This window comes from Mytilus galloprovincialis, chromosome 10 (genome assembly GCF_965363235.1).
Source record: "Mytilus galloprovincialis chromosome 10, xbMytGall1.hap1.1, whole genome shotgun sequence".
NCBI lineage: Eukaryota > Metazoa > Mollusca > Bivalvia > Mytilida > Mytilidae > Mytilus > Mytilus galloprovincialis.
The window spans coordinates 14,284,965-14,298,510 of NC_134847.1; the positions used below are offsets into that span (position 1 = coordinate 14,284,965).

A 13,546-nucleotide genomic window follows, 5' to 3' on the forward strand; every position below is an offset into this window, starting at 1 on the left:
AAATTACCAATTCAGGGGCAGCAACCCAACAACGGGTTGTCTGATTCATCTGAAAATTTCAGGGCAGATAGATCTGGACCTGATGAACTATTTACTCCTGTTAGATTTGATCTAAATGCTTTGGTTTTTGAGTTATAAACCAAAAACTGCATTTTACCCCTATGTTCTATTTTTAGCCATGGCGGCCAGCTTGGTTGGTTGGCCAAGTCATCGGACACATTTTTTAAACTAGATACCCCAATGATGATTGTGGACAAGTTTGGATTAATTTGGCCCCGTAGTTTCAGAGGAGAAGATTTTTGTAAAAGATTACTAAGATTTACGAACTAGAGGCTCTAAAGAGCCTGTGTCGCTCACCTAAGTATATGTGAAAATTTAAGAAAGGAAGCAGATGGATTCATGACAAAATTGTGTTTTGGTGATGGTGATGTGTTTGTACATCTTACTTTACTGAACATTCTTGCAATTTACAATGATCTCTATCTATAATGAACTTGGCCCAGTAGTTTCAGTGGAAAATGTTAGTAAAAAATTTACAAATTTTATGAAAATTGTTAAAAATTGACTATAAAGGACAATAACTCCTTAGGGGGTCAATTGACCATTTCGGTCATGTTCACCTATTTGCAAATCTTACTTTGCTGAACATTATTGCTGTTTACAGTTTATCTCTATCTATAATAATATTCAAGATAATAACCAAAAACAGCAAAATTTCCTTAAAATTACCAATTCAGGGGCAGCAACCCAGCAACGGGTTGTCCGATTCATCTGAAAATTCCAGGCAGATAGATCTTGACCTGATAAACAATTTTACCCCCCATGTCAGATTTGCTCTTAATGCTTTGGTTTTTGAATTATAAGCCAAAAACTGCATTTTACCCCTACGTTCTATTTTTACCTGTGGCGGCCATCTTGGTTAGATGGCCGGGTCACGTGACACATTTTTTAAACTAGAAACCCCAAAGATGATTGTTGTCAAGTCTGGATTAATTTGGCCCTGTAGTTTCAGAGGAGAAGATTTTTGTAAAAATTACTAAGAAGTACCAAAAATGGTTAAAAATTGACTATAAAGGGCAATAACTCCTAAAGGGGTCAACTGACCATTTCGGTCACGTTGACTTATTTGTAAATCTTACTTTGCTGAACATTATTGCTGTTTACAGTTTATCTCTATCTATAATAATATTCAAGATAATAACCAACAAGAATGTGTCCAAAGTACACGGATGCCCCACTCGCACTATCCTTTACCATGTTCCATGAAATTGGGTAATAATCTAATTTGGCATTAAAATTAAAAAGATTATACTATAGGGAACATATGTACTAAGTTTCAAGTTGATTGGACTTCAATTTTATCAAAAACTACCTTCACCAAAAACTTTAACCTGAAACTCCCACTTTCATTTTTTATGTTTAGTGGACCGTGAAATTGGGGTCAAAAGTCTAATTTGGCTTTAAAATTAAAATGATCATATCATAAGCAACAAGTTAACTAAGTGTCAAGTTGATTGGACTTCAGCTTCATCAAAAATTACCTTGACCAAAAACCTTAAACCTAAAACTCCCACTTTCATTTTCTATGTTCAGTGGACCATGAAATTGGGGTCAAAAGTCTAATTTGGCTTAAAATTAGAAAGATCATATCATAAGCAACAAGTATACTAAGTTTCAAGTTGATTGGACTTCAGCTTCATCAAAAACTTTAACCTGAAACTCCCACTTTCATTTTCTATGTTCAGTGGACCGTGAAATTGGAGTCAAAAGTCTTATTTGGCTTTAAAATTAGAAAGATCATATCATAAGCAACAAGTGTACTAAGTTTCAAGTTGATTGGACTTCAGCTTCATCAAAAACTACCTTGACCAAAATCTTTAACCTGAAACTCCCACTTTCATTTTCTATGTTCAGTGGACCGTGAAATTGGGGTCAAAAGTCTAATTTGGCTTTAAAATTAAAAGATCATATCATAAGCAACAAGTGTACTAAGTTTCAAGTTGATTGGACTTCAGCTTCATCGAAAACCAAAAACTTAAACCTGAATGAACGAACGGACGCACAGACGGACGGAGCCACAGACCAGAAAACATAATGCCCCTCTACTATCGTAGGTGGGGCATAAAAACAGCAGAATTTCCTTAAAATTACCAATTCAGGGGCAGCAACCCAACAACAGGTTGCCCTATGTTCTATTTTTAGCCATGGCGGCCATCTTGGTTGGTTGGCTGGGTCAGCGGACACATTTTTTTAACTAGATACTCTAATGATGGTTGTGGCTAAGTTTGGTTTAATTTGTCCCAGTTGTTTCAGAGGAGAAGATTTTTGTAAAAGTTAACGACGACAGACGACGGACGACAACAGATGACGACAGACGCCGGACGCAAACTGATGGGAAAAGCTCACTTGGCCCTTTGGGCCAGGAGAGCTAAAAAGGGCATAAACTATCCAACATAATGATTTCTTGTAAGCTTATAACTAATATGGTCTCATTGAGATCATAAATAGAATAGATATTGATATGAAAGAGTATTGGACTTTCATTTGTGATTTATTTTTGATTTATTTGTCACTAGCTAAATATTAAATAAATATAATTGACCCACAACTAATTAAAATACTCACTAGTTTTGTTCTTCTTGCTTCTCCATCTTTTAAAAGGATGTCTTCATTCAGTTCTATCAGAGGAATCTTTTCAACTTTTTTTAAATAGTAAAAATGAGATAAACATGACAATAAATGGTATGTAAACCTAACATGTAAAGTAGCTTTTTTACTTTGTTAAAGTGTTCTTTGAGCTTGACACATTTAATATCCTTTTTAGAATTGTATATGCACTGAACATAATCGGGCATAATATTGTGGATTTCTTGGGACAATTCATTTTTAGATTTAATCATCCCAGTGTGTGTTTGAAGTTTTCTTTTTTTGTTAAAATAATAATAAACAAACATTTCTATAACATTCAATCAAGTCAAATCACTGTGCAGGCCAGCTCATTCTGTTAATTCTGTTCCAAGGTACAAACTCTTCGGTGGACTATGCACAATGGACAGGGGCAGTGTCATCTGTGGTGACTGTAAATTTTGATAAATTTTGTCATGATCAATACCAGGTTTTAAAATATGATTTTAAATGAATACTTTATTTCCAGCATGTCTGGTGGTCAATTGGCAACTTCATTTCAGAAGCTACTTTGAGGGCTGCGCCTCCCTGGAGGAGGGAAGAATCTCAGAAAAAAAATCAAATAGCCTTGCAAGGCGTCTTAATTATTTGGACTTGGATTATAATGTATTCCCTATTTGATTTAATCTTCATATCCATTTTTAATTATTTCGATTCTGATTAGGACAATAAAGGTAATTTGTATGTCAACAAGTATAAGTGCAAAGCGTTTGTGTAGGCTCTTGTATGACCCACCTCCCTTTTTTGGCAAACGGCTGGCACTGTGGTTTTTCAGAGGGAGAACAGCCAGCATGAAAGGTTGTTGTATCTAGGTCAAATATGTCAATTTCAGAATGCAACCCATTAGTCATAATGAATGGAATTAGTAACATCATGTGCACCATTTAAGAGTTTGGAAGTGTTTTAAGTTAATGAAATATATTAAGTGCATGACAATTTGATAAAATTCACAATTCTACAGTAGTCAATATACCCATGTGCAACAATTTTAAAAAAAAATCTAGCGCATATGTTTGTTCACAAAGCAAAAGAAACACCTCATACTAAAATTTAAAACAAGAATGTGTCCAAAGAACACAAATACCCCATCTGCACTATCATTTTCTATGTTCAGTGGACCTTGAAAATGGGATAAAATCTCTAATTTGGCATTAAAATAAGAATGATCATATCATAGGAAACATGTTAAATAAGTTTTAAGTTGATTGGACTTCAACTACCTTGACCAAAAACTTTAACCTGAAATGTAATGATTCGATAGGTGAACGAAAGCAGACCAGAAAACATAATGCCCATAAATGGGACATAAAAATAGCAAATCTCCGATACAAGTGTATATTTTTACATTAACAATGTAATTAATGAGTTTTAAATTTGCTCTACCTTTGGCCTTCAGAATTTTGCTCTTTTGATCAAACCATCATGCAATTTAACACCACCTTAAAATGACTTCAAAATTTCCACTAGTTATATCAATTTCTCAGTAAATCTTCTGAATATTTCGTCTGCAAACTTTGGCTAAATTCTTCTGTTCAAACATGTGTGAACATTGAAAACAAGTTTTGTGCTCTATTGCACATGTCTGGGTTATTATAAGCATAATAGTCCCAGCACATGTTTACTGAATTATTTTGAATGCCCCCTCTGACGTGATTCTAAATAGACAAAACTCTAAACATAAATACAGAATGTTGTTTAAATTCATTTTCTTACTTTGTTTTTACTTTTTAAAACAGGACAATTTAAAAATCTTGTTGTTCTTTTTAATGTAAAAACAAAACGGTTAAGTCTTGGAAGGGAGTCAATGGTAAAAGTCTACAGATTGCCTGACAGCACTTGTATTCCAAAAACCTTTTACTACTTAATTATCATAAGGTAAAACTAAACTTACTCTCATTCTCTGAATTGTCTTTTGATCCATCAACTTCTGGTTCTGTAAGTTTTTTGTTTTTAACTGGTTGCTTCTGAAATATGTACAGTAGCAATAAGGATGAAAGAGTGAAATTGTGAGCAGTACCCCATAACCACTGAAATCCTTGTAATGTAGCTCCTGAGAAAGAAGCGACAAAAAAAAACATTCATGTAACAACTGACTGATGGATCACATCATATTTTAACACATGGTATTGCCACATTGATTATGATACATATATTCAAAGAGCATATTGTTCTGAGGTTGAAGAAGAAGCATTTATATTTAACATGAATATCACATGATATCATGTGGCTTTATATACAACATTAATACCATGTGATGAAAGTTTATATCACATTGTGCTCATAACTGAATACTATGTTTCTACTCCTTTCTCATACTACTCACATGGTGTGGAGAACATTAATATCACATGATTCCTATATCAAAATCATGTTGGAAATTAATTGTCTGGCTTAAATTCAATTATTCAAAAAAAATAAGACATTTAAGGCTTTAGAATGATTCAATTATTAATATGATGCAATCAATTAGGCAGTTAGTACCTGAGTAACAGAAGTGGAGGCAAAGTATTGAAATAGCTCACTAAATATTACAATGTTGGTGTCTTATGCTTTGCAAGACCATATACACAGCAATTATACTTACAATATCAACTAGGTCATAATCATCAAGCTCCAACTTTCTTTTACATCCTTTGTTCTTGTTCAAAACTGAATCTGAATTAAGCTCTTCGTCTGGATGTGGTTCAATGTGATATTCTAAGTCAGTATTATCTTTAAAAAAATAAAGCATAAGGTGAATTGATATTATCAAGTACACTAAATAAACTGTTGACACAAAGATATGTTTCACATATGTAACGTCTGACAAAATGGGCCAAAAGCCGTTAAATGTTATTTTGACTTTGATGTTGCAAAGTTAACATCGACAAACTGAAGCACCTTCAAAGTATTCATTCTTTTTCTAAAAACAATATTACTTTATTGAAGAAGCTATTAACATAACAATGTGTTTAATAAACTGTATCATTTCAAGCCTTAAGTCATACCCATGCACTCTCCTTGTTTCATTGAAAGTCTTTATTCAAATGTTAGACTACAGTTCTTCCTTTATTTTATCATTATTCACTATATATTCAACTCTATATCTTTTTTGTAGTACCTACCTGACTCTGAAACATGATCAACCAAACTTTGAGGAATATCTAAGGAGGTATTGCTACTGTTTATACTGTCCACAGCTTCAGCTGAAAAATTAAAATATTACAACAATTTTAAAATAATTGTAACAGGTTGCTGTTTCCAAATCTCCCAAACAATGCTCCAATAATTTGTCATTATCCCATGGTTGCCTGTTATTGGGAAAAGTCCATTAAAAGTTGGTTATTATAGCTGACTATGCGGTATAGGCTTTGCTCATTGTTGAAGGCCGTAAGGTGACCTATAGTTGTTAATGTCTGTGTCATTTTGGTGTTTTGTGGATAGTTGTCTCATTGGCAATCATACCACATCTTCTTTTTTATAGTGGTCTAGTAAATTGATATGATTAAGTGACGAATAGTGATTGCTCGTATGGCATTCACTTCTTCTTCAAATGATGAACAGGAATTTATATGGCTAAGGGTGGGGATCTTGACTGTTTACAAGGTTTCAACTAGAGGCTCCATTAGGAACCTGTATCATATATAAATACACATAGATAAAGACTTGTAGACAGAAATGTACCAATGACATGACAGATTCTATGACCTGTGAGCCAAGGTTATTAAACTAAGGTTTCAACTTCCTCAGGCAAAGTTGAACTTAGATAGATTTGGCTTTTATTTCGTATTTCAAATGTTTGGCTTTGAGCCTTCCTGATGAAGGTAAATCCAGAAAAGCACACTTTGGATGCATAAAAATTAATAAACATGTTGTTTTCAATTTTTTAGTATACTCCCGTCCATCAGAGTTTGAATACAAAAATCAAAGGAGAATTACAGAAAAATCTTACCTGTATAAATTTTACAGGGACTTGAACTGGTGTCTTGATGCTGTCTCAGGGCAAGTGCTGAAAATATTCAATACCATGTCTTAAATTCATCTGTGGAATTTAGTTATGATAATAAAAAGAGACATCATCATGATCATAATTCTGTTCTGTAATTGAAAACAAAAAGATACCAAATTTAAACCAAAGTCCAAGGGACAATGATGTAAAATTCAAATGTCACCATATGGCCTTCAACAATAAACAAATCCATGTATAGTTAACTATAAAAGGCCTGTTGCATGGCATGCAAAAATATGAAATCATATAAAACAAGATGAAAATCATAACAGATACTTATAATATATTTGAGGCCTTATTTGTTTTAATATTGCTATGTATGCTTCGATTCCATTCAGTGGTTCTCTTAAAGGAGACATTTGTATTTATTTCCCATAGGGTCCTATGTCAAACTGTCCCCAACTGGCGGCCATCTTGGTTGATGGATCCGCTACATGGAAACAACACTTAGTCAGCACCTCATAAGAAACATTCATGCTATGTTTGGTTTATTTCATTTAGTGGTTCTCTAAAAGAAGACATTTGTATGTATTACTATTTCCCATAGGGTCCTATGTTAAACTGTCACCAACTGGCGGCCCTCTTGGATGATGGATCGGCTACATAGTAACAACACTTAGTCAGCACCTCATAAGAAACATTCATGCTATGTTTGGTTTCATTCTATTTAGTGGTTCTCTAAAAGAAGACATGTGTATGCATTTCCCATAGGGTCCTATGTTAAACTAAGTCCTCCACTGGCGGCCATCTTGGATGATGGATCAGCTACAAAGTAACAACACTTGGTCAGCACCTCATTTGGAACATTCATGCCATATTTGGTTCCATTTCACTAGGTGGTTCTCTAAAAGAAGTTCAAAATTATAACCGATTGTTGGTTGGTTGCTGTCAACCGATAGTAATAGATAATAGGTTAATAATTTCAACTGATTATCCAACACTACATATTAGGCCTTACCGAACATACTCTTTAAATCTAAATTCTTTGTCAAGTTCTGGAACATATTTGACTAGCTTCATCGTAGGGATGAAATTTTTATTTCTTTATCCTTTTTTTTCCAATCTGTTGTAGAACTTTGGAATAATAAGATTTTATACCTTTGATTAATGCTCAGTATTAATTAACAGGTATAACTGTTTAATTTAAAAAAAAGAAATGAGATATTATAACTTAAGACAAAATATTTTACCATTATCTATGTCTTTTAGGTGTTTGCCAACTTTCACAATCTCCATAACAGCTAAAGGAGCTTGGTAGGTTTGTTTGTTCATTTCCTCGGAATGACCCATATGTGTGTAGAAATAATGGCGCTCATTCTCTGGTATGTCCTTTGCAGCCATTTCAGTGCTGGTATAATGTCTAATTAAGGTGGCATTGATCTTCTTTGCCTCATCTTCTCTTATACCAGCATCACTTGCAACACGTTGCATAGCTGTGTAGCCGTTTACATATTCCAAAGAATTTTGAGTGTTAGCAAACACATACATGTTATTGGACAAAACTTCACCTTGCTGTCTAAGGTCATCATCATCTAATAAAACAGTTGCCGCCATTGTTTCTGGAGTGAACAAAACTGGTACCAGTTTATTCATCCCTTTGCCAGCCTCGTAGGCAATCTTCAATTCTTGTTGTAGCACATATGGATCATTCCTCCATTTTTTATTTACCCAATTGTCTTCAACAGCATCTTTGAATTCTGATCTTAGAAGTCTGCATGCTTCTCCACCACGCCGTCCATTAAACATTGTCAAGCGACATACCACAAGATTCCTCAACTTAACGAAGTCTGACCGTGTCCAGATTTTATATTCATTGTACATTTCTACTATTTTTTTAATGCTTTCAATGGTGTATTGTCTGATGGTAAACAATAAATCCTCATCTGGAATTCGATGTGGTTTCCTTAAATTAACCTGACGATTTTTTCTTATATTGAATAAAGCATCAGAAAAATATAAATTTTTGGTGGTTTCAAAAATATGCAAAAATTTTGTGACCTCCTCTGCTTTATCATCTGCAAATTTACTGAGATGTTCGGCCCTCAAAATCTCTGCTGACTTTTTTAAAACATAGTATAATGCATATTTTAGTCCATGTTTTAACTTGAAAGATGTCTCCCCATATTGATCACCTACTTCCGTATATTTACATACTGCCTCTTGCAGATCTTTGAAAAATATTCTATTAAACATATCAGCAGCAGTGTTTAAAAGTAAAGGATGATCCTTCTTGACTTCTTCTTTAAAAAAGTTGTATGCGTGAGCTAACCTCCTCATGTCATTCATCACACTCTTTCTGACTTGGGATAATTGGTCTACTTTTGTCCTATTTTTTAACCACAGTATACTTCCAACTTTTTTTACCAAATTATCAGATTGACAGATTTTACCAATGTCATCTTTGGTGAATTTTGTCAAGATGTTTTTGACAAAACTTTCAGATACATCATTATCTTTGTTCAAAAATTGCGCTGGAATGGCATTTATCTGTTTTGATGATCCTCCCTGGCATGTGGCTCTGTGTCTTGACATAGCTTTTTTGGTTAATATGGCATTGCAGTTATCACACATAACCTGCACAGAATCCTTTTGAGAAATTCTTTCCCTTTCAAGGACTGCATGACTATCTTTGCCAAGTTTTTCAATGTTGTTTAAATGAATTCCCTCTTTCTTAAATTGTGAAAACATTTTATTTTTTGTTCTTGGGGAAAACTTTAGGGCTGCCTTTACTCTGTCTTCTTCTTTATGTACCAGCTGTATGTGCCTACTAAGCTGAAGGCAATATTTGTCGCAAAATATGCAATACCGTGCTGGTTTAGTATTAGATTGGTTGCTTACAGTTGATGTTGCCTTGCTGTTTTTCTTATTACATAAAGTTGTTGATGCAGCTGCCTTTTTTCCTTTCTTTATTTCTGAAATTGGAGACAAGATACATAAATAATCGTTCCTGTCCTGTATTGCTTTTTGATTGCGTCAAGGCAACACAAAAATTAATGATGATTGTAATTTAAATAAAAGAACAGAGTTTCAATTCCCGGCTTTGCATTTATGTCATATATCAAAGGGGTATAACTCTTTTGAAAAGAGTCAATCCTGAACCATTATAAAACTTGTCAAAGTATTGCTGATATTAACCTATAGTATAAGTTTTATAAAAATCTGGCAACAATTGTACTATGAGAGTGCTAATTAGACCTGACAGACGCCAGGTATTTTCATGTTCCCCACAACACCCTACACAGAAGACAATTAACATAATTTATTGACTAATACCAGATTGGTTTCATTTCATTCAATTGTTCTCTAAAAGTAAAGATGTGTATGTATTGTCTATAGGGTCCTGTGCCAAGTGAATTAAGTCCTCACTGGTTCCCATCTTGGATAAGGGACCAGCTGCAAAGGACAAACACTTGGTCAGCACCTTTTAAGGAACATTCATGCTATGTTTGGTTCCATTCCATTCAGTGGTTCTCTAGGAGAAGTTCAAAATGTAAAAAGTTTCATTCCACTTAATACTTTTCAAAATGTAAAAAGTTTCATTCCACTTAATACTTTTCAAAATGTAAAAGGTTTCATTCCACTTAATACTTTTCAAAATGTAAAAAGTTTATGATGATGTTGAAACTCTGGATTGTTGGTAAGAACATATTGAGCAGATGCAAACATACAACACTTTCATTTACTAACCTTTCAGATGTTTCTGCATATGATCAAGAAAATCTTGAAGATCTGTAAATTCATTACCACAAATAGCACATGGATATCTTACATTTCCCACATTGTCACCTGTAATTATATTTATTTGTTATGATCAATAAACATATATATTCTACATAGCTGGATATTTACAACTGTGTAATTTTTAAATATGTACTACTCAAGTTTGTACATTTTGATCAGGCTGGATTTATCTTACAGTCTACCCAACTTATTTGCACTATACCAGGGTTTCCAACAAAAATTCAAGCAAGCTGTACATTTTATATCTGATCCGTATTCAATTCTCTTAAGACTAAGTAACACAAAGGCAAATATGGTAATCAGTTGGTCAACCCAATGATTGACAATAATCAAAGCGCTGTAAGTGCTGAAGGCAATTAACCAAAAACCAATGCAAACGTAATTATGAAAAGTTGTGGCAATGTTGCTTCAACATTAAACATTCATATATAGTACAATTCATATATCAATGTATATTTTTTTATGGTGAGTCTGCAGTGGTACATGTTTGCAATGACTTCAGTTGTTCTACTTGGTAGTTAACATTGGTTTTAGTTGACTGCTAGTAGTACAAATTGACCTGGTACAAACATGTAATAGTATGAATGGACTGGTTTCCCTGGAAAGAAAACTGAGTTTGTGTTCTATAGTACAAAAGTTATGAGACACGAATCAGACAAATGTTTACTACTTCAGGCCAATATAACTAATTATATAAAAGTATAGGGGGAGTCCCTGGGGTCACCCTACCCCCCCTGTTTGAGAACTTTGAAAATAATTCAGTTATGTTCAGTTACACATAAATCATGCAGCTTGGTCAATTGATTCCAAAACAAAGATTTGTATGTTTTTTTCGAGTTCTAGAAGACAAGGCTTCACTTTATATTCATGTTTTGTATTTCCTAAAATACTTTTAATAAGTATTTACGATTTCTACCGATGCAGTTATAACGTGCCCTTTTGTAATTTTCATGCCATAAATTAAAAAAGGAAACCCCATTTAAACTGGGTTGGTTTTACACCAGAAAACAGGGACGTTCCCTGTAAGCAGGGAATACATGTATCCCACACTTCCTGACTTGTGCCCAACCTGTTCAAAGACAAAGTAGATAGATTTTAAAGCACGAGTCCGACCATTTTTAATCAAAGTCTTTAAGATTTTATCCTTTAAATAGGAACAGATGTTAGACACAAAGCAAATCAAGATGCACTCAGCAGGTTGAAAGATGCTTCAGTTTTTTTTTTATTTTCAAAAAAGATCACCGTTGTACACAAACAAATCGTGTGGCAAAGCAATTTGTTTGTTTTCCTTGATTCCGAATCATGTAGACGCTTCAATGCAAACATACCTTGACTACAGCATCAGAAAGATATTACCAATAACCAACATATCAAAAAAAAATTGTGGACAAGAATGGCCAATAAAATTTTTCGGGTCGCAGTGATTTTACGGGGTCGGTCGGGTGAGGGGAAACAAACAATATTTTATTTTTGGCCTTGCAGTAATATGTTAACACTTTAAAAGCATCTCACATGCATTATCATCATTTATTACTGATAAAGAAAGTTTATACTGTGACCATGAACATATATATTGTTAGATATACTGTTCCCAGCTGTCACATTGTACTGGATTTTGAAATTAAAATTTGTCAAAAAGTAGTTTTGAGTTTCTGTATATAAAATATTTTCTGCTTTTTCTTTCTTTTACATATATCTTTTGGTTTACAATTCTAGTGTTTATATTCATTTTCCATGCATAGGTGTAAATTAGATGTATTTTTTCCCTGCTTGGATTTTTTTGTAGCTGATCGCCAAAACCCTGATTTACCTTATCGGCTTCCGGAATCGGATCCAATATTGCAAAATTTTGTCTTCACGGCAGCCATTGTTATTGTGTTTACAATGTTGTTTTTGTCAATCAGATACGATTTTACTCGAATTTACACATTATTTGTCTGCAATTTTCTGTATAATGCTAGCGGTTGAACAAAATGAACATCTCTGTCATAAATAATAATGATAAAAATAAGTTTTTATATCGTTTATTTGGAGACTTTGGTGAAAAAGTTTGCAAAGTTATTTCTTATTTTCTTACAAGTGAAAGGTGACTACGTCGGGGGTAGCTAGAAACCAACTGTGCAAGTTAAAATTACGCTTGCAAAAACGAAAGATCACTGACCTCGGACCACCACTTATTTGCACCCCTGCCTCCAAATTGAAAAGATTCGAAAATTTCGTCTTCTAATTTGAAATTGCCGCCAACAGCATAAACAGTAGAACTTATCATATAATAGACTACTGACCTAGTTATACTACGTATTGATGACAAACAATATTCCTACGACTTTTGTCATTTGGGAAATCTAAACTACTTGTCTTAAGTGATTTTCGTCGATTAAATATTTCATACAATTGTTCTTTTGACTTCTTAGCCAAAAGCATAATAAACTACACAAGAATTTCTAATGAGCACTACTTCCTATGTGTAACTTCAAAACTTTTGGATGATTTGACAATCATTTAAGGTTTTTCTGGTCATATTTTTTGTAATCCAGAATAAAAAGTATTAAAAAAGTGTTCAATTAGTTATATATAACATAGAAGCCAGCTAGATAATAACAATGGCAAGTATTTCAGCATTTATTGGGTAGAACATAAATCTAGGGTCCTCACATATTATGCAGCTTAACTGCATAAAAAACTAAAGGCTCTTAAGAGCCTGTGTTGCTCACCTTGGTCTGTGTGCACATTAAACAAAGGACACAGATGGATTCATGACAAAATTGTGTTTTGGTGATGGTGATGTGTTTGTAGATATTACTTTACTGAACATTCTTGCTGCTTACAATTATCTCTATCTATATAAACTTGGCCAAGTAGTTACAGTGAAAATTGTTAAAAATTGACTATAAATGGCAATAACTTCTTAGGGGGTCAATTGACCATTTTGGTCTTTTGAATTATTTTTAGGTCTTTTTTTGCTGTACATTATTACTGTTTACAGTTTATCTCTATCTATAATAATATTCAAGATAATAACCAAAACAGGCCAAATTTCCTTAAAATTACCAACTCAGGGGCAGCAACCTAACAACGGGTTGTCTGATTCATCTGTAAATTTCAAGGCAGATAGATCTTGACCTTATAAAT

At 33.6% G+C, this 13,546-nt stretch overlaps 1 protein-coding gene across 1 annotated transcript in view; it reads right to left on the reverse strand.

Annotated features, from left to right (window-relative positions):
- LOC143048873 (uncharacterized) overlaps positions 1 to 13,546 on the reverse strand; it is a 44,191-nt gene that overhangs the window by 8,791 nt on the left and 21,854 nt on the right. The window contains exons 11-13 of the mRNA XM_076222741.1: positions 10,361 to 10,459; positions 7,864 to 8,205; positions 5,790 to 5,870 (exon numbers count right to left, since the gene is read on the reverse strand). Coding sequence (XP_076078856.1) covers positions 5,790 to 5,870; positions 7,864 to 8,205; positions 10,361 to 10,459 — 522 coding nt within the window. The remainder of the gene's footprint in view (positions 1 to 5,789; positions 5,871 to 7,863; positions 8,206 to 10,360; positions 10,460 to 13,546) is intronic.